This window comes from Hypanus sabinus, chromosome 5, assembly GCF_030144855.1.
Source record: "Hypanus sabinus isolate sHypSab1 chromosome 5, sHypSab1.hap1, whole genome shotgun sequence".
NCBI lineage: Eukaryota > Metazoa > Chordata > Chondrichthyes > Myliobatiformes > Dasyatidae > Hypanus > Hypanus sabinus.
This window is the reverse complement of record NC_082710.1, coordinates 138,877,359-138,904,873: the sequence shown is the minus strand read 5'-3', so window position 1 is coordinate 138,904,873 and position 27,515 is coordinate 138,877,359. Positions and strand designations below refer to the sequence as shown.

At 43.1% G+C, this 27,515-nt stretch overlaps 1 protein-coding gene across 5 annotated transcripts in view; it reads right to left on the bottom strand.

The window, feature by feature from the left end:
* LOC132394386 (protocadherin-9) overlaps positions 1-27,318 on the bottom strand; it is a 798,119-nt gene extending 770,801 nt beyond the window's left edge. For 4 of the 5 annotated variants that reach the window (XM_059970459.1, XM_059970460.1, XM_059970457.1 and 1 more), the window contains exon 1: positions 23,565-27,318. In XM_059970459.1, coding sequence (XP_059826442.1) covers positions 23,565-26,591 — 3,027 coding nt within the window. In that variant the 5' untranslated portion in view covers positions 26,592-27,318. Of the gene's footprint in view, positions 1-19,307; positions 20,524-23,564 lie in introns of those variants that run through there. The other variant, XM_059970461.1, reaches the window with a different exon arrangement.
* Positions 27,319-27,515: the final 197 nt, after the last annotated feature.

Genomic DNA, 27,515 nt, shown 5'->3' with positions numbered 1-27,515 from the left:
CCCGTCAGTTCATTAACTTCAGAAGACTACACTGAATGCAGCTGTGAAACAGCACACTCAAATTGGTGATCAGGGAATTTGTGGTGGAAACTTTTATATGTAGACCGACGTTATCGCCTGTGTCACGGTGAACACTATTTTGGTAACAATTCAAATGTAAAATCTAAACACAGTAGATTCTGTAACTGCAGGAGATCCAGAGAAACAAACAAAAAATGCTGGAGGAAAGGCAGTGAATATGGAGAGGAATGAACAGTCGATGTTTTGGGCTGAGATGCTTCAAACTTTATCAGTGTAAAATCTAACCTTGGCTTGCAGGAAGTGTATCAATAGAGTTATAAAGCACAGAAGCAGGACCTCAAATCCACCACATCAAGGCCAATCTTCATACCCATTTACACTAACACTTTTGCCCTCATTAAATCCGTATGGTTTAATAGTTTCCCTATTCAACTGGATAAATACCTCTTAAACTCTACCAACTCCTCCTGTAGTGAGGGAGATCCAAATATCAACCAATCAGTGTGGAAAACTTTCCCCTTTAAATCTCCTCTACTTCACCTTAAAACCATGCCCTCTTGTTTATGATATCCTGGCCATCCACTTTATCTTTGCTTCTCATAATTTTATATGCATTGTTCATAATACTAGAGCAAAGCACAATCTGCTGGAGAAACTCAGCAGGTTGAGCAGCATCCGTGGGGGCAAAGGGAATTGCCAATATTTCGGATGAAAACCCCGCATCAAGTCTTTCCTCATCTCAGATGCTGTTCAGTCCCGCTGAGTTCCTTCAGCAGGTTGATTGTTGCAGAAGGTTCCAGAAACTGCAATCTTTTGAGTCTCCATTCATAATTCTATCTCAGGTCACCTCCTTTATCTCCTTTATTCCAAGATAAACAAGCTCTGCTGACTCAATCTTTCATTACTAAAGTCAGAATCAGAATCAGGTTTATTATCGTCAGCATATGTCATGAAATTGTTAACTGAGTGGTACCAGTACAATTCAATACATAAGTATAGAATAAATAAATAAATAACAATAAGCATATATATACAAATTTAAATTAAAAACAGTAGTGCAAAAACAGAGATCATTAAAAAAGTGAGACAGTGTTCATGGGTTCAATGTTCATTTAGAAATGAGGTGAAGATTGCTGTTCCTAAATCGCTGAATGTGTGCCTTCAGAATCCTGTACCTCCTTACTGATGGTAACAATGAGAAGAGGGCATGTCCTAGGTGATGGGAGTCCTTAATGACAGACACCTTTTCTGAGGCACCGCTCCTTGAAGGAGTCTAGGATACTACAGAAGCTAGTACGCACGATGGAGCTAATTTTACAACCAAATTCGTCCAATCCAGGCAACATCCTGGTCAATCTCTTCTGCCTGGTCGGTTAAGCTAAAATTATGATAGTCACGATGCCAATTGTAATTATTTAACATTAGCCTGTAAATTTTCTCTTTAACTAAGAACATTATCCTTTAAATAGCAAGAGATCAAAGACTCCCTTGGTGTACATCAACTGAAAAGTTCATTCCATAAAATAGTTCAGTCTTTCTTTCTAACATAGTGCACGAGTTGTATGATTGGTAAGAACAGAAGAAATTCTGCATATCAACACACACAAAATGCTGGAGGAACTCAGCAGGCTAGGCAGCATCTATGGAAAAAAGGTACAGTTGACGTTTTAGGCCTAAACCCTTCAACTGGACTGGAAATAAAATGCTAGGGAGTAGATTTAAAAGATGGGGGAGGGGAGAGAGAACCACCAGGTGATAGGTGAAACCTGGAGGGGAGAGATGAAGTAAAGAGCTGGGAAGTTGATTGGTGAAAGAGACAGAAGGCAATGGAAGAAAGAAAAAGGGGGAAGGAGTTCCAGAGGGAGGCGATGGGCGGGCAAAAAGATAATGTGATCCTGCAGATGCTGGAAATCCAGAGCAACGCACACAAAATACTGGAGGAATTCAGCAGGTCAGAGAGCATCTGTAGAACTGAGTAAACTGTTGACATTTTGGATCAAGACCCTTCTTCAGGACTGGGAAGGAAGGGGGAAGATGTCAAAATATAAAGTTGAGGAAAGGGGAAGCAGGACTGGCTCGGTGATAGGCAAAGTGCTGGGAAGGAAGGGGGCAGATGCCAGAATACTCCACAACTTCCACCACCATCAACAGGATCCTACCACCAAACACATATCTACCTACACCCCCACTCTCTGCTTTCCACAAGGATCACTCCATTCCTTATTCCCTATTCCATTTGTTCATCCTCAATAATCTCCCTCCTGGTACATGTACCTGCAAGGAATGCTATCCCTGCCCATTCACCTCTTCCCTCACCTCCATTCAGGGCCCCAGAGAGTAATTCCAGGTGAGGAAACACTTCACCTACAAACCACTTACAGGCATCTATTGCATCCAGGACTTCTGATGTGGTCTCTACTGCCGAAAGCGGAATTTCTTGGTGGCCAACTATTTTGATACATATCCCATTCTCATTCCGACATATCGGTCCATGGCCCCCCTCCTTTGTCGCACTCACAGTTGAGGAGCAACCCCATATTCCGTCTAGGAAGCCTCCAACCTGCTGGCATGAACATCAATTTCTCCTTCCGCTATTTTTCCCGTCCCCTTCCCTCTTCTTCTATTCCCCAGTCTGGCCTCCCTCTGTTGCCCCCCCCCCCCCCCCCGCTTCTTCACTTTCTCCCATGGTCAACTCTCTTCTCTTATCAGATTCCTTCTTCTCCAGCCCCTTACCTTTCCCACACACCTAGCTTCACCTATCATCTTCTAGATAGTCCTCGACTAAAGTTAAAGTTAACAAATTTGACAACTTATGCCCGTGATATTGAACCTGATTCTGAATCCTTCCTCTTAACCCACCTTTTTATACTGGCATCTTCCACCTTCCTTCCCAGTCCTGAAGAAGGGTCTCAGCCCAAAACGATGACAGTTTATTCATTTCCCTAGACATTGCCTGACCTGCTGAGTTCCTTCAGCATTTTGTGTGATTGGCAAAATTGTTTTTCTTCATAAACCATAGCACAGGGAATGCACAACTGTTTGAATAACATCTGGCATATTTTGACAATGACAAATTCTTCTGAGAGAGAAATATTCTTTATTCAGTAGCAGAGTTTTTAAGTCTTAAGGTGGACCATAGCCAACTTACTTTGTCTTGAAATAAAACAGCAGAAAGACTCTGCAATTGCGTCACAAAGGAAGCTTGGTTGGCAAGACTATCTGTGGAGGTACAATAGCCCCGCAACCTGAATCATTTCCGAAGTGTGATACTCTTAACTGCAGACAGCCTGGTGTGAAGTTCTCCAAAAATCAGTGTTATAGGAAAAGAAAATGGAAGAATTGCTGCATTTGAAATTACATTTCCCTTATCTCCTCAGCAACTCTCGCACCAAGCCAATGAGCAGTACAATATGTGGAAAGGAATGTTATTGATTTGGCCTCAATAAAGTGGAAAGGAAGCTTCAACAGTATATCTTAAAATGAGCTGAAGCTATCAACCAAACAGCCTGCAGGAATACTTCCAAATCTTATCCCGGTAACGGCACTTGCACTAGATTAACAGCTCAGATTGGGATCTCAAATGAGATGTTCTGAACAACAGCTACACACTGTATTGTTGCAAGGATTCTACCACAGCCAAAATAACAATATACCTACAGGGCATCTTCATTGCAGCAAATGCCTGAGGCACTTCCGAGAGTATTAGTGATCAAACGTTTGACATTGAGGGATATAAAATGAATATTAGGTAGGCTTTAAGTGTGCCTTAAAGAGAGACAGGAGTGAGTTCCAGTGACCAAGGCCAGGGCACCCACCAAAATCAGGGATGCACAGGAGCCCAGCAGTGGAGGGGCACTGAGATCACGGAGGACTGGAGGGCTACAGAGATAAGGAGGAACAGAAAGCATGGCGCAGATTGAATGTGACGATGAGCACACATATCCAAAACACAACTTTATCTTCCTTTACACTGGATAAATCTACAATTTATGCCTGCTTCTGAGCACTGGATTCAAACTTTTTTTTACATATTTGATAGTATTTTAAATTATGACTTAAGCACAGCATAATCATCTCTTATATATCCTATAGGTTACATGAAGTGGTTAAATCAAACGGACTGACAATTGCCCTCAACAACTTACATGATGTATCTGTTGTAGAACTGTGAATAAAATGCTCCTGTTAAGCATGTAGAAAATTCTGAAGATATTCCTGCAAAAGAAGTTGCTTTTGTGTTGTGCCTTTAACCCTCACAGCTAGCTCAATGGCACATACCAGATGTAATTTGAGACCGGTCAGCATCAGGAGGTAAAGGGAAAGATGAAATTTGAGAATCCTAAGAGGAGCAGTGGCGAGATTTAGAGAAAGAAGGAATTCCAGTTCTTGCAGCTGGCCTATCAAAATTGTTCCGACCAAGAGCATGGCAAAAAAATGTAAGAGGGGCATGAGGCAGCATTGAAGGACTGCAGGGTTCTCAAGATAAATTCACAACTGTGTGCACTGGTATGACAAGGTATAGGTACAATGAAAAACTCACTTGCAGCTGCAACACAAGCACATAGGGTCGGACAACACACTAGATGTAAGTTGTACAAAACTGTGTGAGACAAGACATAAATACAAGATAAAACCACAACCGGAGGCAAGTCTTATAGTAGTGCAAGACGTTGTTATTTTGCTGAGGCGGGGTTGGTGTTTTGCAAATCCATGATGTATGAAAGTAAGCTGTTCTTGAACCTAGTGCTGTGGGGCTTCAGGCTTCTTTACCCCTTGCCTGAGAGTTGTAAAGTGGGCATGACCCGGATGGCAGGGACCCTTTAGCTTTAGCCTCCTGAAGGTGCTGTCGGTGTAAGGAAGTTTGTGCCTGAGCTGAACTGGGCTCAAGGTTTAGGGATGAAGAAGGATGCAGAGACAGGTTGGAAACAAAGAAGCGGGACTAATGTAGAATGATTAAGCACATGTTGACAACAATAAAAAAGAGATGAAGCTGCAGTGTCAATTAACTGATCAGCATGACCAAGAAGCTTCAGTCTCAATTAACAGAGCAGCATGACCAAGACTTGATATGACTTTGCTTAAAGGGCAACAAAGAAATATCACTGAAAACAGTTTGTGAAAGTCAAATAGTATCTCTCCCAGCTTTTCTTCAGAGTTTCATCCCCACCATTCAACCCCACATGTGGAACTAATGTGCTTCTTTCTACTTGGGCTGTCGAAAGTGATTCAATAGTCAATCTCATTGGTCTGGTTTATAAATATTTCAAATAGGGGCCCCTGTTTACTCTGTGCTTGTTGATAAACACAAGTCCTACTGTGAAATGCCTGCATCAATAAATTCAAGAAGTCCTATTCCTGCCATCGATCAATGAGATGTCTCTTCTTGTTTACAGTGGAGTCTGGAATCCAGACGAACTACTTTGACCCTTGTTTTCAGGTATACAGCTTCAAACAAGGAGCAACTGAACTGAGGCAGGCCCAGGAGAGCTGAACTCTGCCAGTCCACAGAAATGCATACAAGTACATTCCAAAGGCAGGGAGGTAATGCTATCAATTTGTCAACAGAAAATGACTGAATGATGTGTGCTGAGAAAGCATCACAGGATTGGAGGCATTTTCTGCACTACTGAGTAACTCCACAGGATTGTAAGAACTTTAACATTCGTGAGTAAAATGACTGTAAGTATCCTTGACTTTTAAAGCTTGTTAAACACTAGATTTACTATTAATATTCTGGTTCTCTCCCAAGAAGCCCATTGTAAGTTAGGGAATTGTACGCCATCTTAAGAATTGGGAGGATGTATAATGGTCAAGACTTCACAAGGGAACTACAAGTAGTTCAACAGCATGTATTCTTAATCATTTCCTCTCAATCCAAGTACTTTTAGGACTAATTCTCTTTACTCAAAACATGTGCCCTCTAACTCAGTCCCACTTCTTTTTTTACCTTTTGTCTTTACTATAATCTTTACTCTGTGTCGGGACTCATTAGGAGAAGAATCATATGGTCCAGTACTTCTGGAATATGTTTTTTTTATCAGAAATAGACCTGCACTAGTATCATTATTTATCTTATGTAAGTTATGTAAAATTTATAGTTATAGACTCAACTTGGGGTGTCCCAGAGATCAGAGTCAAATTCCGACACCATCTGTGAGGGGTTTGTACGTTCTCCTCGCGAACTGTGTGGGTTTTCTCAGGGTGCTCCAGTTTCCTCCCACAGTCTAAAGATGCATGGCTTAATAAGTTAATTGGACATTGTAAACTCTCCAGTAATTAGGCTAGTGTTAAATAGGTCGGATGGTGGGCAGTACGAGCCAGAAGAGCCTATTCCACACTGTATTGCTAAATAAAAAATAAATAAAATCACAGTCACTATACCACAGAAATAGGCTTTTTGTCTCATCTAGTCTATTCCAAATTGTTTTTCTGCTGAATCCTATCTACCCACACTGGATTATAGCCCTCCGTACCTCTCTCATGAATGTACCTATCCAAATGTTTCTTAAATGTTATAATTGAAACTGCATCTACCAACTCTGCTACCAGCTTGTTCCACACTTGTACCACCATATGAGTGAAGAATTTCCCCTCAGGTTCTACTTCAATATTTCACCTTTCACCCTGAACCTCTAGTTCTTGTATCACCCAACCTGAGGGGAAAAAGATTGCATGTATTTACCACATCTATATTCTAGTATTTTGTAGTATCTAGTATTTTGAATACTCCCTTCATTCCCCAATGCTCCAAGGAATAAAATTTCTAGTCAATTCAACCCTTTCCTATAACACAGGTCCTCAAAACTCAACAACAACTCTGTGAAGTTTCTCTACACTCATTCAAGCTTTTCAGTAGGTAGGTGAGCAGAACCCCTGCACATGATACTGACAAATAGCTCCCTTCCTCACTGCCGTGACTGATCTCTGCCATTTCTCAGGGATTGCTGCTGTTGTATGGGGGAGGGCAGGCAGTGGGCAGTCCCCTAGACAGTCACATTCTCCAGGACAGGGCACAGCAGCTTCAGGTACTGCCCAGCTCACAAGCATCTGAACTGCCCAGACATGTGAGCGAGCATTTGGGAAACCAGGAAGGTAAATTGTTATGGAACCCTGTCGTAATTTGGAGAGGAACTAACCTCCAGTCCATAGAAGGCAGTAGAGAGCACTGACAGGACTTATGACCAACGCAGGCTTCAGAGTGTTGGCAGTCGCAGCCAATGTTTAAAACCTTCAAGAGTCGCTCTTACAGCTGACTCCCCAATTACCTGACTGTGACTTTGGATGGTCCCCATGATCCATATCCTCAGGGCTCATCCAGGTCTTCTGCTCTATGGGCACACCCTCTCCCCTACCATCAATGCATTCAACGGCAACACTCTCCAGTAGCTGAAAGAGTGTTCTTTTAGAACTGCTTCCATGGATTACACTTGCTGTGTAACATCGTTGCAATGCATGAATAGGAAACACTGCCCCGAGACTGACAGTGTCATTTGAGCATGGAGTTATATGTGGGAACGTGACAGCATTGGAGTGTTAAGTTTACTAACAGAAACTCTCACTCAGAGCTGCTTTTACGACACTGATTTCAATGCACGATGGAAGTGACACAGGGAAATTTCTGAAAAAGCAGCAAAGCTTCACCAGGCTGAGCAAGGTAGACATGGTGAGAGTGGCTTGGAATCAAAATGAGAAGTTGAGATGCCAGTCTAATACCTGTGGATGTAACCATCCCCATAAACTAAAGAGAATCTGAAAGAACCTATCATGAAGATGAAAGGCTGTGTGAGATTACGTCTGCTATTGAAGGCAAAAGTTATGACCCCTGGACTTCTCAAGGAATTTAAAAGGATAATGAAGATAAGGTAATGGAAGATCAACAATTTTAGGCTGATCAAAATAATGAAAGGTACAAAGGTACCTTTCCGCTGACTATTATAAGAATATTTTTCTTCCATTAGTGTGGCCATTGGAAATCTTATTGAGGACAATATACACTACTGGAGTTTTGACCCCTGAAGTAGAACAGATTAATGGGAATAATGCAGCCAAAAACTGGTTGCTTTGTGAATAAACTTTTGTTTCTCAACCCAATAAAGCTGAAATCTGGACTTCATATTGCCCACTTTACTGTGTTGTGTGGAGGAACTTGCTCATAATCCCAAAGACAAGAGGAAAACAACCAATCAGGTTAGCTCAGGCCATTGCCATTTCCCATGAGGCCAAGATGTCCAAGTGGAAATGTCCATATTTTAAAGATGTGGGGAAAACATTGGATAGACAGATATGCTTGAAGTGGAAGGCAACTCTATGGGAGGACAGCAAGCAAAGTGATCAAAACCTTGGTTCTTTGATTTTGTTATGGTTATTATTCCAAAGATTTATTGAGCATGCCCACAGGAAAATATATCTCCAGGTTGTATATGGTGACCTATATGTACTTTGAGAATAAATTTACTTTGAACTTTGAACATGTTTGTCTCTCCAGCTGCCTCGGGGTGGGCTTGTTGAGCATTGACATGCTGCTTCCATGGAAACTTGAGAGACCAGGCACATGACTAATTACCAAAGGCAACTATTAAACCCATCCCCAATATTGACCATTATCAGTGTGAAGAAACATTTCCTGACAATTGCCTTAAAAATTGTCCTTTGTACATGTACCCTACTAAAACTGATGCTTTAAACTGCATAATTTGGTATATTGATTTTTTTCTCTATTTATTCATTCATGGTGTGTGGACATCACTGGTAATGTAATGCAATGGGAACTCATGGTACAAATTCTGTTACAGCCTTACCCAAATACTGAAGCACTCCAACTTCTACATTCATTCCCAACAGTTCAATCTTTGGACACGCAAGTACACTGGCATGAACAATACTCAAATAAAACCTTGATGACTGAAATTCATTACAAATCTTGCAGGTAATCGCACTAAAAAACAAAACAGCATCAGTGCTATTTTAAGCTTATGATCAATTGATTTACCCATGCTATTGTTGTAACTATTGTGTTTATTGCTGTTAAACACAATAAGTCGAGACAGATAAGTATGCACATTATGTTGGTGCCTAATTGCTTCTGATCATAGCATTTATGTCATTTTACTTTTAAAAAAGGCTCTTAGAAAGTCTTTTTATTGTCCTCTTCGGACAAAATCATTTCTTCACATTTCCATGACAAAGCCACATTGTTTGTCTCTCCTACTCACAGCTCTTGTCAGTGGCTCACTCAAACTGAAAACAGCCAGTTTGGTGACTCAGGGTAAACATGTGTGATGAGCATTGAACTTAGTTCTTAAATGAGTGGGAATCTGTTGTTCTGTTGTGACATAAAATTAGACCAGCATTTGTTTCTAAGTCAATTCTGTGACCTACCTGTGTTTCTCAAAGGAAATGCTGCTGCCCAGAGTTGGCATAACAAAGAGCTGCTGGTGCTCTCTTCTGCCCTGTCAACTGCCCGTCTCTCGCCTATCAGATTCCATCTTCCTCAACTCTTTTGCATCTTCAAGCTATCACTTCCCAGCTTCTTACATCATTCCCGAAACCACCCCGCTCCACCATCTACTTACCTTCTCCCCTCAGCTGGATTCACCTATCACTCACCAGATCCCTCCCGCACCCTTTTATGCTGGCTTCTGCCCTCTTTCTTTCCAGTTCCGATGAAGGGTCTTGGCCCAGAATGTCGACTGTCCTTTTCCATCCATAGATGATGCCTGACCTGCTCAGCTCCTCCAACATTTGTCACACTGGCAGGCATCTCATGTAGTGCAAGGGAGTCGCACAATTTTCCAGGTTTCTGTCTTTCACTGTGTGTGTGTGTGTGTGTGTGTGTGTGTGTGTGTGTGTGTGTGTGTATGTGTGTAATCCAGTGATTACAGAGCAACAGAGAATCTTCCCTGTCACTGCCCATTTTAAAAAAGGAGGACCAGCTAGCAAACTGGCCAGAACTCCGTCTCCTCCCTCTCCCTGCAGCCCCACAGCCCCTACAACTGATGAACTGCAGAATTCTGGTCTTTCACAGTAGCAGGGGTTGTACAGTATATGAAATGCATCTCATTGTTTATAATAGGGTGACATATCAGGTGGGCTCCCAAACATAGGTCAATCCCCTTTTCATCTCAAGAATTCTATTCCATCTTTTCTGTTGTTCTCTCCATTTGTACCACATCAGTTTAAAAACCTGATTAGTATGTAAATTCCAAAACTCCCATTTCATTTTACTGCAGAGCCACAGAAGTATCAACCTGCATCTGAGCTCTTTTCATCATGCCTTTCTCACATCGAATTCAGGACAAAAAAGCAAAATCCCGTCTTCTCCTCAAGCCCAATTTCTTGCTTCGGACTTCAAAGCCATGCAATATCCTAGTGTTCCCAGCTACCTTCAATGCTTAAACTTTTCATAATACTGCTGATTATTAGTTCCATTTCAGATGGTTCAGTGGGCGTCATTATATCTGCGTCTGTGTTTAATTTGCACTGAGAAATGTGGAAGGAGCGTTACCTCTCTCTCCCTTGTTAGTGAGAGAGAGACAGAACCTGTGGCATGTGGAACTGTAGTTTTTGATAACAGATCACGGTCCCTTTGGGGCTTTACTGTTGCTTGCATGGCTGGTGGTGGGGGACAGACGCTTTTTGCTGGAATAAGTATGTGGAGGGGGATGGTTGATGCTTTTGCTGCTGCTTGTGTGTGGGAGGGGGAGGGGGCTTTGAGGTCCTAATGTTTTTTTGCCTGTCATTCATTCTTTGGGGTCTTTCTTCTGTTTTGTGAATGTCTGCGGAGAGCAAGAATTTCAAGTTGTAAGTTGTCTGCATTCTCTGATATTAAGTGAAACTATTGAACCATAGAAATTTGTCCTTTACATCCTGACTGATAGACAGTGTGGCACTGAGTGAGTGGCACAGATAGAATGGGCAGCCAGCACCTTTTGTTTTCCCAGGGCAGCAAAAGCCAGAACCAGAGGTGGAGTGGAGTAAAGTTTAAGGCAGGGGTTCGCAACCTTGGGTCCATGCTTCATGGTATTAGTCCATGGCATTAAAATGGTTGGGAACCCCTGGTCTAAGGGGAGATGTCAGAGTAAGGTATTTTTTTACATTGAGAGTGGTGTTTGCCTGAATTACACTGCTGTGGCTGGTGGTAGAGGGTCATATAATAGCGTCATTGAGACTAGTTAGGTCGAGTTGTTCTCCAGTCTTGATAATTTACGTGCAAACATTTCATCACCATGCGAGGAGACATCGTCAGTGAGCTGCTAATTGTCGGATGGGCTCGGATGCTTGGCCTTGACCTATTTCTCAATCAGCTGATTGGACATCATTTCAGAAACCCATTTGGCAGGTGGGGAGGAAACCTCATCTGTGTCTGGTGGTGCAGTGAACTTCGAGCATTGCTGTCTGGAATTTTGCCCGCATTGGCTCATGAATAGGATCCAGGTCTATACGCTTAATGAAACGACGTCCCAATGAAGAGATTATAAAGTATATAAAGGCCAAGCATTTGGAGGACAAGCCATAGTCAACGGCACACTGATGTTGCCTCACGTGGTGACAAAAAGTTTGCAAGTAAATTGCCAAGATCAGAGAACACGTCATTCCAGCAGTCATCCACCCGAGCTATTCACCTTCTGAATTATTTCATTGAGACTCTTAGAGAGGCATCAAGATATATGAAAAATGGGAAGTTACGGGCTGTGTAGGAGGGAAGAGATAGAATGATCACAGAGTATGTTTACATAGATGAACACTACATGCTGAACAGACGGGCCTGTACTGTGCTGCACTGTTCTACGTTCCACGAGTGTCACCCTACCCAGGATGCTCCTTTAGATGTGGTGTTGCAATTATAAAAATCCCACACCTGCTGTCCAATTCAGAGTTAGTGCATTATGTTGTTCTTTTTAGTCACTGCAGATAATTTACACTGTTTCCTTTAATTCACAAGGGTGCATGTGGTTTATTGTAATTCACTGAATTACTTAAGCATGGCTTCCTAATGGCTATCTTAGATAGACTTGAGCATATGCAAAACTGATGCCTAGGCCCAATTCGCAGAGAGAGCCCTGTTCACACGTCACCTGAGTTTTCAGACCCACGTTGGGGTATGGGCCAAATGAGACTCCTTTGGTGGGCACCATGATCACTATGGATGAGTTGGGCCGAAGCCGTATTACCCTGTGACTCTAAAGCTCGTAAACAACTATACACAAAGCGCTGGAGGAACTCAGCAAGTCAACATTTCAGGGCGAGTCCCTTCATCTGGATTGGAAAGTAAGAGTGAAGGAGTCAGAATAAGGCGGGGGAGGGGAGGAAGAAGGACAAAGTGATAGGTGAAATCGGGTGAAGGGGAGGGGATGAGGTAAGGGGCTGAGAAGTTGATTCCTCCCAATTTCATCTATCACCTACCACATTGTATTTCTTCCCTCCACCCACCTTCTTACTCTGACTGCTCTTCCTCTCCAGACCCCATGAAGGGTCTCGGCCTGTAATGTCGACAGTTTACTCTTTTCCATAGATGCTGCCTGGCTGGTCTGCTGAGTTCCTGCAGCATCTTGTGTGTGTTGCTTTGGATTTCCAGCATCAGGAGATATATTCATGTTTGTGACTCTAAAACTCCTGCTTATGCATTCCCAGCTTCATGGTCCCTCCGCAGCAAACACATCTGTAGTTAGCCCGGCCTTAAATTCCTTCATAAGCATCTCTCTTTCTCAATAATGCTCATGACTTAGGATGTTTAGTACACAGAACATTAGTGGTTGTTATTCAGCCTAGATCACCATACACGATTTACATAGTCTATTTAATCAAATGTGTTCCATTAACACAACACAATTCACTACACGCTGTTTACATGATACATTTTAATTCATTACGCATGGCTTACACCATGTATTTTAATTCTCTACATGTGGTTACACCATGCATGTTAATTATGGACACATGGTTCAGGCTGCACATTTTAATTACAGCCGCACCATTTACAGCAGGCATTTTAATTCGCCACACACAGTTTGCACCATGCATTCAATTCGCTGCACAGGGTCTGTGCAGGTCTTTCAATGCAGAATAGTTGAAAGGCTGGCAGTAAACTGAACCAGCAGCTGTCACGCTAACGGGCTATTGAGGACCCCAAATGTCAAACTCTGTCAAGCCTGCACGTATGTCTGGAATTGGTGAAGTGAACTGAGGCAGCCTAACAAGTTCCTGGACCTGAAAGAGTGTGACATATTGCTTGTGCTGGCTAGTAACGGGAAGAGGATACTAAAAGCTGCCCACTGCTGAGAGTCAAGGTAATGAATGAAGAGGTGCATCGCCCAGGGGGCTTCCTGCGCGGTGTAGAGCTTTCAGCGTCTACCCACTGGTTCACTAGACTGGTCTTTATCTGTAACCTCTACTCTATAGAGGACACAGAGAAGCTAGTGGGGCACCATAAAATCCAAAGCTTATGTTCTTTTGAAGGGACTGACAAAGTCAGCCCTCATTAAATACCTAGATACGAGGCTCCTTCTATCTCCTACCTCTTGGCACAATGCTCACCACTTGTTCAGCTTCTTCGAAAGTAATAATAATGCAAACCCTGCTGTCCTGGTCAAGGTAACGTGTTGCATTTTAGCAGGTAACTTCTAGCGAGTGGACTTGGGGTGCAAGTTGATAGATCCCTGAAAGTGGTGGCCCAGGTGCCCAGGTTGACAAGGTGAAAGAAAAGGCTGAGGGCATGCTTACCTTTATGATTCAAGGCACTCAGTGCAAGAGGGAGGAATTTATGTTGCAGCTTTACAGAACTCTAGCTAGGCCACAGCGGGAGAATTGCCTTCAGTTCAAGTCACCTCATTGTAAGCAGGGTGTGGAGGCTTTGGAAAGGGTGCAGAAGAGATTAACCAGAACACTACCTGGGTCGCAGCGGTGTGCTAAAGGCTCGACAAACTTGTGGTATCATCTCTAGAGTGGCTGAGGTTGAGGGCAGACCGCGAATGTTTATAGGTTTACCTGAATCATAGGTAGGGAGCCAATACCTTTTTTTCATTATTGTGTCTACTATCTACCATTAGAGAGCAAGCAGTTAAGATGAGGGGATAAGCTGAAATGAGATGTGCAGGTCATGCTTCTTTTTCTGAAACCTGTAGTGTGGCAGGTACCTGGAATGCATTGCCCAGGGTGGTGCTGGAGGCAAACCCGAGACACATAAAAGGCTCATAGTTAGGCACATGACTATGCACAGAATGGAGGGATATGGGCCCAGCATAAACTGAAGTGATTAGTTTAGTTAGGTGCTTAATTACTAGTTTAATTAGCTCTGCACAACATCATGGACTGAAGGGCCTGGTTTCTGTGCTGTAATGCTCTATGTTCTAAAGGCCGCTCCTTCAACGGCGAGAAAGGATTTGTCTATCTTTCAGCATTACAAAGAGTTTGTCACGGATACTAAACTCCCACCCAGCAGGGCAGTGACATCCATCACGGACAACTTCCTGGTTACAATTTGGACCACCAGTACCCAGCCATGAAATAGCAATGATCTATAATCCCTGGTTAAAGATCCAACCATCAGACTTGCAGCTACAAGTCCAATGGATGGTACAAGCTACCATCCGGGAAACGATACCGCAGCATAAAAGCCAGGGCCAACAGGCTCTGGGACAGCTTCTTCCACCAGGCCATCAGACTGATGAACTCATGCTGATGATACTGTATTTCTGTTATATTGACTATTCTCTTGTACATAATATTCATTACAAATGACTATAATTGCACATTTAGATGGAGACATAATGTAAAGATTTTTACTCCTCATGTATTTGAAGGATATAAGTAATAAAGTCAATTCAATCCAGTTCATTTCAGCTCAATTCAAGTATCAGATGGTGCTGACTTGTTTTCACACCAGGAATTAAAGGGGCAGTAACTTAAATGAATGAACACACTAGACAATATACATGACAAGGTGCATATTTTGAAACATAATTCAACTCTTTCCATGACCTCTTAAAGTCAATTTCCTACAGCTCAATCTGCATTTTTTTTTTATCTCCACATGTTCGCTGGACACAGGAAATAACAATTCTTAACATCACCATTCTCCTTGCTCCTCTCCCCTTTCTGGGTGCCCAGTTAAAAGTTCTGTAAACAAGTGTGTATTCCCAAATGCTTTATCAGTGAGCCTGGAACTGATCTCATTACTCTGTGGTGCCATCTATGTAACAGTACAAACAAAAAATCACCAGTTGAGAGACATTCTCTTGCTATCTCACCCCTGCTGTTAAATAACACTTGGTTTTCTTATCTGTCTGATGGTAACAAAATAAATTTCTTTTCTTCCTTCTCATTAATTGAAAATACTCTGGAATGATTCAAACAGCAGCCAAGACAATGGAAGCTGGCAGCATAATGAGATACTAATCTATTTTTAACTAAAACAATACTATCTGCAATCCTTGAAGTTGTGATGGAACAGTTTAGACTGAGATCAAGTATCTAATTTCAGTTTATGGCTTTTCCCTGAGAAAGGTATATTGTGCTTGCATCTATAATACTCCCAAGAAGGAGACACGTGATTCTGTCCTCAAAACACAGACATGGATGAATTATGAACTGATAGCTTATTGAACCAATGTCTGGCAGGTATTGGAAAAATATACTCCCTTGAACCGGAGCTCTAGCTTGTTCATACCATGTTCATACCATGATAAGAAAAGACGTGGAACCAGTTTGGGGAACTCTGTCTGACAGAAGGTGCATTTCACAGAAACACAGAAAACCTACAGCACAATACAGGCCATTTGGCCCACAATGCTGTGCCGAACATGTACTTACTTTAGAAATTACCTAGGGTTACCCGTAACCCTCTATTTTTCTAAGTTCCATGTGCCCATCCAGGAGTCTCTTAAAAGACCCTGTCGTATCCACCTCCACCACCATCGCCGGCAGCCCATTCCACGCATTCACCACTCTCTGGGTAAAAAAACTTACCCCTGACATCTCCTCTGTACCTACTTCCAAGCACTTTAAAACTGTACCCTCTCGAGTTAACCAGTTCAAGCAAAAAGTGTTGATCTTGTTTATAGCAACAAAAGCAACAGCAACGATAGGGCCCTTCCCACTCCCACTCCAGCTCCAGAGAACTGCCACCACCCCAGTGGCTTGAGATCCCTTCTCCTCCAAGGCCACTAGCCTCCCCGCCATCGAGGACATCTTCAAAATTTGATGACAGGAAAAAGGAGGCATCCATCTTTAAGGACCCCAACACAGAGGTCAGGCCCCCTTCTCTTCACTACAATCAAGGAGGTGATGCAGGAGCCCAAAGACACACACTCAACATGTTAGGCTAGGCTTCTTCCCGTCTGACATCAGATTTCTGAACGGACAATGAACTCTTGAGCACTACCTGTTTTGTTTTTACTCTCTGTTTGCACAACTTATTTTATATATCCAATTAAAATTCATGGTATATTTCATATATTGCATTGTATTGCTGCCCCAAAACAAATTTCACGACTATATTTGTCAGTAATACTAAACCTGAATCTGATTGCAATGAGAGAAACATTTTGCCAATAGACTTGTCTGGTTGGGAAAGAGCCTCTTGCTACACTCATGCTGTACGATTTTATGTTCTACTTGGAAAATAGCTTCTGACGAGAGCAAGTATGGCAAAAATGTCACACACAAGCATTCATCCAAGCATTTGGGAATTTCATAAATGTAATAATGTATTCTGGCTCTAATGATGATGATAAGGAACCAGCACTGAATTTTAATATAATTAATCACTCTGCAGTCCAGTCCAAGATCCAGATATGAAGAGTTGCCTATATTAAGCTGATATCAGAATGATCCTTGCAACCAAAGATAACCAACAATTATTTGGTTGAGTTGCTGAATGAACTACAATCTCAACAGGACAGCAACAACTAAAAGCTAAATCATTTGACTGACACACAAAACACAATTACCAGCAAGAAATTTAGTACAATTTGCTAACAATTCCAAAAATTGGATTGTAGCAAAAAGGGTTAGTAGCGCAATACTTCACTCCTGGAGCCATTTTACTCCAGTAGTGAGTGACATTGATTGGATACACTGCTTTGTGCAGTGGGGAATGAGACTAATTGTTATTCATTGAGCATACATTAAGGTGAGGGGGTAAATTCAAAGGAGACAAGCGGGGCAAGTGTTATTTTTGCCTGGGAGAGCAGAGAATGCCTGGAATGAGCTGCCATAGGTGGCAATGGAGGCAAATATAATCAAGGAATTACAGCAGCTCTTGGAGAAGCACATGAATGGGTTGAGAATGGATGAGATATGGTTGTCGTGCAGGTTGAAGGAATTAACTTAGTTGAGTGTTTAACCAGTTTGGCACAATATTGTGACCCAAGTGGACTACGTCTGTACAGCACTGTTCTACGTTCCAATTGGAAGACTTAGACAAACTGTTCACACATAACTGACCTCGGTGATCTCCTGTGGGATACATCCATCCGGTGCATTGAATGTGATCAGGAAGTGATTTAGCACCTTTAAGCGGCACATTGTCAGGAGAACTGCAACACTTAGGGAGTCTAAAACAATTTTTCATGTGCTAATTTTATAACTAATAAAGACATAAAATCATATGTCACTATATTACCTATCTCCTTATTGTTCTATGTTACCTCCCCTCCCTACTCTTTATTGTTTTTATTGCAATCCTCCTACAAGTCCTGCTTACGAATGATGTGCAAACGCAGCACTGAAGTGATAAAATTCAGATGTCACTGTGTTTAGTATCTGTTATGGTTTACACAACGCCTTCATGGCAGTTGGCTCCAATGCCTGATGTTCCAGACACAAACAAAATCTCATATTGTGTGCTTATGAGGAAAGTGTTATTTCTTGAATAGGTGTTGGCTGTGGGACAATGATCTTGCCTCCAAGTCAGAAAGTCAGTTTCAAGTTGCAGAAGAAACACGGTTACAAATAAGTGCACGGCCCTCCAGTGCAACAGTGGATGAACTGTTTAACCGAGAGCACATTTTCACTCTTGGGAGGCACACAAGAGTTCCCACAGCATTACACATTCACACCAAGTTACAAATGCCCAATTTACGGCCCCCCCCCCCCCATCATACAGATGAACACACATACAGGAGACTGAAAAGATAGATAGGGATGAATTTGCCTGCTACCGTGGGACTGCAGACATCTTCTGCCAGGTGTGCATTCTCTACTTCCACCCCCACCCCCACCCCCCCAAGCACAATTAATCTGGAAGTTGGGGAGAGCTGAGCAGGGGCGTGAACACTGAGCAGTCTCACTCGCTCATTCACAGAGACAAGATGACTGGTCGTTACTCTTCACTCATGTGCTCAGTCCTCAATCACCATGATGCTGCCTGGATTTGAAAGCAGGTGCTATATATGTACAGAGGTTGGACAAACTTGGAGGTGTCTGCTCTGGAGCAGCAGAGTCCAAGGAACCTTATAAAATTCAGAGGCATGGTCAGAGTAGACAGCTTGTGCCTTTTACCCCCAGGGATGGAATTTGAAGGCATGCATTTAATAGAAGAGTGGGTAAGTTCGAAGGAAATGTGAAGGTTAAGTTTTAATACAGAGAGTGGTGGGTTCTTGGAATACTCCGTCAGTGGTGGCAGTGGAGACGAATACAATGGAAGCATTTAAGAGGCTGTTAGATGGGTACGTGAATACACAGGGAATTCAGGGATACGGTCATAGTGTCAACAAACGGGATCAGATATGCATTGATTAGTTTAACTGGCTCACCAGACAATTGTGGAGAAATGGGCCTGTTTCTGTGTTGTACTGTTTTATGTTCTTTCTGACTGGTGCTTGGGAACCAAATGTGAAAACCAAGAAATCCATTTCTGACATTATAACGACGACTGCAATTCAACAGCTCTTCATTTGCCAAAACAAAACTGCTTTCTGCCATTCAGAAAGGTAGAATAATGTTGCAGCATCATTCATTAACCTATCAGAAGACCAAAGTATTCTCAATTTACTGAACCAAACAGTTCAGACTGTAAAGCAATGCCAATATATAAGAAAATTGTTATGCTAACCACTGAAGAATTTACCAGGTCACAAACTTAATACTCACTTTCAGAGTCTATGTAGCTATGAAGACTAAAATAGAGTGTATATACTAGCGTGGAAAAACAAAAGAAAATTAGATTGTTGATCTAAGTGCAAAAAAAAGGAAAATAAAATTCTACAGTCAGAGACAGAAACAAATGGATAAACAGGGACAAAAAACATACACAAAATTAAAAATTACACAATGGTATGAAATTAATTTAATAATCAGGCTATATTTTATTTAGTACAATAATCTGCAACCACAATATCAACATACAGTTTTTAAATACAATGATAAAAACAGCAAAATAAATAAGAGTATAATAACTGGATATATTTAAATGTACATAGTGATTCAAGCCAATGTCTCTGCAAATACTGTATTATAATATTTATAAATTCACCCTTTCCAGCACTGACATGACTATCTGACCCTTCTCAGCAAGTCCCGGAAGACTAGTGCTTTCAGATGCAGTAAAATGTCTGGTGTCTGGTTACTGATAAATCCTCCAGCAAAGACTTTTCCAGCCGTTCTGCGATATGGATTAAAGGTAAGACCATCTCAAAATACCCTGGAGCAAGAATTGGAGGGCAATTTTGGTAGCCTGCCATTTTCAATGCAGCAGCCCTTTCTCATCTCCTTATTTTCTCTTTGGACATGCTTCCAAAAAGCTTCAGTGACCCTTTAATTTCACTCCCAATTCCAGGAGTCTGTAAGGGACATAATCCCTGACATAGCGAATTCCCTCAGTGAGGGTGGAGATTTTAATAGGCTGTTTTTCCTTGATATGACAAGGGCCACGGTTTTAACAACACACATAATATTTAGCACCATAATATTTTTGTGACTAATAATGACATCTTGTCAGGTGATTTTACTCTCAACAACATGGGAACACAGCCAACTGTGTAAGTGAATCCATACCGAACATTTTGCTGCATTCACTAAGGTCATGGCAAAATAGATTCTGTTCTGAGCCTACACCAGAAAAGCAGCAACTTAAGAGAATTTTGGCAGAAAGCTGAAATTCTCATATTCTCTCTCCTAAGCCCATCAGTTGCAATTTAAACACGTTAGGCATCAAGTTGTTGTCTCAAGGACTTCCACAATATGAGAGATGTCCCAATTAACTGTCCCATAGCTTAACACATGAGAGACTTTTCTCTGTATTTCCTCTGCTGTGTAAATCCCTGTTTAAAGGAGGCAATGTTCAAATCACGGCCAAGCCATAACCATGAGCACTATGCTTAGGTATAAACCGCTTCAACATATTGGCCCAGAATTTCTCCGACAATTTAAGTGTGCACTTGGTGAATTTCTGCATGTGCAAGCGTTGGATGAGAAGCATCTTAACCCTTTTGAGAACTGACTTTTGCTCAGGGTTTAACCATAATAAGTTTCCATCTCATACTTTTGGGAATACTGTGCAGGATTCTGGAAAAGAATAGAGCCCAATATTACTCTAATTATAGAATTAGTTTGTCATTCAACAATGAAAAATAAAACAAGCCTCATCCAACTTAAAAATGAAACTTACTGTGGAAGTCAAAAGAAGCAGATATTCAGAAATCTCAACCCAAACATCGTCTGTTGCATGCACTGATTTAACTAGTGAAACAAACTGGATAAGGATTACACTAAGAATCCTTTTGAAATTTTGATTCCTACTGTTTTCCATCACAGAACTGAACCCTGAGAATCGTACATTAATGCAACCGGTGACTAATTCTGCTGATGGTTACTTATACCCTCTGAATTGGGACGAATTGTACAACTGGTTGGCAAACAGGGCAATGCAAAGGCTTAACTCATTATCCTTGCTGTGTCGTAAACTATTAGTGTCTCACTCTCTCTTACTTGTTAATGAGGAGCTCAAAATCTAAGCAAAAAAGTTGAATAGGTGATAGAATGGAAAGTCAAGTAGTATTAGATTCTACAAAGCAATTCCCTGAGATCAATCCACTCACGTTGTTTTTCAGAGAAAGCAGAAGTAATTCAGGATTTAAGAATCTTAATATCAATAACGTTTTGCATTTGAAATCATGGACTCTTAAAATAGTTGCAATTAAATCCACTGGCTCATGTCTTGTCTATTGTTCTGGTAGACAAACACAGAACAATCCTACCAAATTTGGTGACCATGGAAAGCAATTAACTGGCTGGGTTTGTTACTCTAAATTTGTGTCATGTCTTTGTTCTAGCTAACATGCTAGAACTTCACTGATCAGAGTCACCAGCACAAAATTAGCCTGTCAAATTAGGACTCACCTGAACATTTCTGTAAGGTAAAGAAATGAGGTCCAATTAATTCCTAACACAGTCCAATGTGCAATAAAAAGTATTTAATTAAAAATTCTTAAGTTCTAACACTGCAATGCACTGCAACACTGTGGTGTTCGACACAGTCCAAGTTGTCCAGAAACTTGATTTAAGTGCAAAATTTAATCAGAAATAATCCTTCTGAACTAGGAACTGAACTGGCAGGCAAGATATGATTCAATTTATTATTTGTAAGAAAGAACAGGGCTTGGGTAATATTTATGCTTTACCTTTAATATCATCATAAATGTCATTAGATTAAAGCAGCCCCAGCTACCACATTTAAAAAAAAACTTCCACTCTCCCCCAAGGTAAGATATTAGTATACATGGCTGCTTTTAGCCAGTCATATAGGTATTATCTTCTTTAGAACTCAGCATGTATCATTAGAGAGTGCAATAAAATGTGAGAATTAAATTGCAAGCCTAAATTTGTAGTATATTACCCAAAATTACACAGAAGATACTGACCAGCTTAGTAAAGCCAAGTGTGATGTGTTCATTATAATATCAATAAAATCTATTTAATAACTGGTACTGTACTATGATTATCAAGTTATGCCCTGTGCATGCTTCACAGTAGCTTCTCCAAAACATCACATACTTCGTTAAAAAGCAAATAATAGTATTTTGAAACTGGAAATTAAAACGCCTCCCATTAGGAATTAGCATCTCCACCATCTCATTACTGACTAAGATACCAGGTAGCATTGCAATCTCCTGACGTGGAGGCCTTTGGAGATTTCAGTGGGGACAAAGCAGCAAATCTCAAATGAGAAGCAAAACATTCGCAGATCCCGAGGGCATGGCAAGCTGGATTTTTGTTTTGCTGAGCAACCTGTTTGAAAAAACAGCCCAGAGTGAAAAACCCCGAGATCCAGAATATAAGGTCCTACTATCCAGATTCCCGAATCTTGATGACTCAAGTGAAAAACCTCTGTGGTATCTTGAGGTTCGCAAAAAGAAAAAAATCTAACGCGAGGGAAGAAAAAACTCTAGTCGAGGAAAAGAATTGAGTAAGTCTGAAAAACTGCCAAGATATTACCACATACATTCAACAAACACAAAACTGACCCCAACTACAAGCTCTTCTTTCTTATTCAAACATCATGTCTTCTATACATTCTTTACACAATGAGAATGAATGCCTTGTACAGACACTCAGTGACTGGCATAAATCTCAACAGCCACTGCTCCTGGTGCTGGCATTTTAATGGCACTGCAGAGTTTTATTATATTAGCAGTAATTGTATTTTAAATTAATTTGGAAAAATCAGTTTCTCATACTGTACCTCCCTAATTCTCAAATTAATCAAGTCGCAAATTCAAAGGCACAATAGTAAGAAAAGAAAAGCAATAGTATATAGACATCCCCTGCACCAAAGAAGCTCCTCTGAAGTTAGACCGATTAAAGTAGTAGTGGATACTTTCGTTCCATCACAAATCAAACACTTGGAAATTAGAGACACAGTAATTCACAAGGGTTTTGACATCAAGACTTAAGTCTACCTTAGTAAATAATACCAGGCTTCTATTTGGAATTGTGAATAATACAGTAATTAGATGGGGGGGGGGTGATCTTCCAAACATGAAGCATTTAATTTATAGTGCCTCAGCTTATTCACAGATCCTTACTACGCACTGGCAAATCAATGGCATTCCATAGTTCACTACAAAGCAAAATCATGGAACAGAGTACTGGGCATTTGCAAATAACAGATCGAACTGCAACTATCTGGTCCTTTCCAGTACAATCACCAGCAAACAACAACCTCTTCCTCCTCACCCTCCCCCACTGTTTGAACTGCAGTTGGCAATCTGCCACTGATTAGCAGAAAGTGTTCCAGTGCCATCTACAGGCCATCCAAATCACTTCCCTGATTTGTTTATCTGCAACCCAAAAATCACCTAAAATACATATCTTTAACAGCAGGAAGGATATGAGCCCAAACAAAATCAGTTTGCATGAAAATGAAATCATTTTGCCACGTTCTCACGTCTTTGGGCAACAAAATGCTAGCTCGCTGCAATATAAAGGTTTGTGGGTGACCACATCTCGCAGGGTAGTTGCTAAGAGTTAAGTTTTACCTTTGATGTTACTGGGAAATTGCAAAATTGAATGCTGGTGCTGAAAAACCAATAAAAACTCTGAGTTACCTGTCTGGTGTGCAAAGGACCCTTTGTCTTGAAGCCACCTTGGGAACTACACTCTGATGCACTGAAGTGGTCTGAGCTGGTAGAGGATCGCTTGGACAAGGTATCGCAGCCCCCGACGAAGGTGTTGTCCAAAGGAAGCTCCTGAATCACATGGTGCTTTTTTGCGGAAACTGGAGTGTCTGGCTTTAGATGAAAAGAGGGCTGCGGCGATCCCGACTTGTAATGCCGTGCTAGGTCTGGGCTACTTGGCTTAAAGGTCGATGGTGGTGTGGTGCTCCAGTCAAATCGTCCTATAGTCTGCTCCTCCAGCTCAGCTGGAATGGTAATAGCCCCGTTGATGGGCTCGTGGGCAGGGTCATCAGGTTTGGATTCTTCGATAGTAACAAAGTTGAGGAGAGAGCTCTTAGGGGACTTCCTTTTCTTCCTCTTCTTCTTCTTGTTCTGCTTGCTCTCTTGGTTTGGGGACATCCACTCTGCCCCCTGCTTATTCCTCTGTGTGGCTTTGAACCTCGACTGCCGGCAACGCACCAGCACTGTGACAAAAATGACCACAATCACCACCATGGCCCCCGCGACGATGGCAATCATGATGGTGAGATAGTCCTCATTCTGCCAGGGCTGGGTACTGTCCCCAATGTTCTTATCCAAAGGAGTCTCCATCGTTCTTCTTATGAGCTCATTGATGTAACTGGCGTTACTTACTGTGTCATTCACATACAAGTAGACAAGGACCAGGGTGTGCAAGGGTTTAGGATACCCCAAGTCACTGATGTTCACTACCAGGCGGTGCAAACCTTGATCTGCCACAGTTGGCTTCTCTTCCAGAGTAATGTTGCCCGTCACCGGATCGATTCTGAACAAGCCCTTGCTATTTCCACTGACGATGCTGTACTTGAGTTCTGCATTCATCCCCGTGTCAACATCCACTGCAAACACCTCTGCCACCACTGATCCAGGGATGGCTGAAAGAGGCACCAGTTTGAATGAAGTGTTTGATGGTGGATAGATTACAACCGGGCTGTTATCATTGACATCTATGACATTGATGGTGACTTTGGCAATGGAGGTACGGACAGGTCTGCCCCTGTCTATTGCCTTGACTTCAAATGTGTACGAGCTCTGCAGTTCTCTGTCAAAGGACACATTGGATCTTATAACGCCGCTCACCGGGTCCAAGATGAAGTTGTCGTTGTCGCCAACAACAGAAGCCATCACTTCCGCGTTCTCCCCAGCATCTGCATCTGTCACTGTGATGACCCCCACGGTGCTGTACTTCGGCAAGTTCTCGGACACAAAGAACTGGAAGTGGTTATGGGTGAACTTGGGGTTGTTGTCGTTTTCATCCAGCACTGTGACAATCACAGCCGCCTGGCTCTGGAGAGGGGGGTTGCCGCTGTCCCTGGCAGTCACGGTGAAGATATAACGCTCCTGCTCCTCCCGGTCAAAAACCCTGGAGGCAGTCAGCACCCCAGTCTTGCGGTCCAGGTCAAAGGAAGAGGCGTTGGGACCCAGCTGGTAGACGATCTCGGCATTCTTTCCGCTGTCCTCGTCGGTGGCGCTGATGGTGGTGAGGTAGAGGCCACGGTGGTTGTTTTCAGCCACAGAGAGTTCGATGACAGGCTGGCTAAAGACCGGGGGGTTGTCATTCTCATCTTCCAGCCTCACTCGGACCAGCGCACTTTGATTCAGACTGGGCTTGCCCGAGTCCGAGGCCACTATCCTGAAACTGTAGTCTCTTGTGCTCTCATAGTCCAGCAAGGCAGAGGTCTCCAGAAGGTACTGGTTGTCGTACACAGCCTTGAGGTGGAAGGGCACCTCCTTCTCGATGTAGCAGACCACCTTCCCATTCACATCCGTGTCCTTGTCCGACACAGTGATCAGGGCGATCTTGGTGTTGATCGGATCCTTCTCAGACAGGTAGACAGTCCCGTTGATGGGGCTAATGATGTAACGGATGTCGATGGTGGGTGGGTTGTCATTAACATCAGTGACATTTACGGTAACAGTGGCCCTGGCAGGGGTGGAACTGCCATCGGTGGCCAGCACCGTCATTTTGTGCAGGGACGTCTCCTCACGGTCCAGAGCCCTCTGCACCGTGATGAGGCCAGCAGTGGCGTTGAGGGCAAAGTGTCTCCGGACGGACGGCGAGACCTGTGGGCTGAAGAGGTAGCGGATCTGGGCATTGGAGCCCACGTCGGCGTCAGTGGCATGGAGCTGGATGACTGAGGTGCCCAAGGGTGCGTTCTCCGGCAGACGGACCTCCAGCTGGCTTTCCTTGAACACCGGCCGGTTGTCATTGACATCAGTGACTGTCACCTGCAGGATGGCAGTGCTGGACCTCTGAGGGTTTCCCCCATCCTCCACCTTAATTTTCATCACATACGTGTCCTTCTGCTCCCGGTCCAGACTGCGCTGGACAATCAGCTGTGGCCACTTCTCGCCCTCAGGACTCTCCACCACGTCCAAGCCATAAGCCCCCTGGCCGTTGAGGAGTTGGTAACGTTGCACCCCGTTGCTGCCCGTGTCCGGGTCAGTGGCGGAAGGCACCGGGAAGCGGCTGTTGACCAGCGTGTTCTCCGGGATGGAGATGTTGATCACGGGAGACGGGAACATGGGCGCGTTGTCGTTGACGTCCCGCACCACCACCTTGATCTTGACCAGCCTGAAGTGGTCGTTGGGCAGGATGACGACCTCCACCTCGAAGAAGCAGTCGGTGTCGGTGTAAGTGCCAGCGCACAGCTTCTCGCGGTCCACCCGGTTGGATGTGGTGAAGATTTCGCCGGTGCCGCTGGACACCCGGAGCAAGGGAACCTCCCCAGCCTTGGAGACCAGCCTGTAGATGAGGTTGGCGCTCGCCCCCGTGGCCGCATTAAACCGGGAAATGTTCAGATCGCGCGGGATGCTACCCAGCAAGATATTCTCGGGCATCTCCTCCTGAATGGTGTAGACCAGCTCCTGAGCCAGAGCGGAATCCACAGTCAGGCAAGCGGCCAGCGCCAGGAACAGGTAAAAATCCCGCATGTCCATAATTCCGGGAAATATGCAGAGCCAGATCACAGCACCGGTATTTGCAACCCCCCAGACCCTATCCCCTCCACACCTACACTATTACGGGAAAAATAACAGGGGGCTCAGCTACCCTCCGTGGCAATCCCCTCCCATCGGTTTTGCAAACAAGTTCTCTCTTTTAGCCCTACCGTATTTATTTACCAGCGAGCGAAGATTGCTGCAGAGGGTTAACCACTTAAATTCTCCTCGGTGCAGTATTCAGAACGCACAGAACTGTCGAGAGGTTGAATCCAACTGCCAAGCAGGATAAGCAGCCTGCAGAATCTTCTTAGAGAGACCCGGCCGCATGAGGATAACCATTTGGCTTTATTCTTCTTATTTTCCCCCCAAATTAAAAAAAAAATCACAGCCGTAGTCTTGAGCAGCCGGCGGGGAGGAAATATTTGCAGTTATCCCACTGTTGCGACAGTTTGCATTGCATCAGAAGTTGCGAACACTACACCCAGATGCAGAAGATGCATTTCTTGACCCTTTTCGTTTTAAATCCCAATTTTCTTAAATACTAATCACCTTCTGTAGCTTAATTCCAGATTTCTTTTTTTTTCGTTTGAAAGGCAGATGCAGATTACTAAGGACGGAGCAAGTTGCAGGAGGCAGGAGTTTGCATCCTTTTTTCCCTGTTGCAGACTGACTGACTCTCCTCCGATCTTTCTCCTCTCTCCCGCATTCACGTCTCTCCACTAAATCTTCTCCCTAACTCTCAATGAGCCCAAGTGTGTATAAGCTCCCTTGATCCCGCCTCCGGGCCCGACGCTCATTGGCTTCTCGCCTCCCGTCAGCTGAAGGACGACGGAAGCCGGCCATTGGACCCGGGTGCCGTCAATCAAGAGCGCAGCCTTGAAAGTTGAGCAGAATTCCTAATAAGCCAAAAAGCTGATGTCA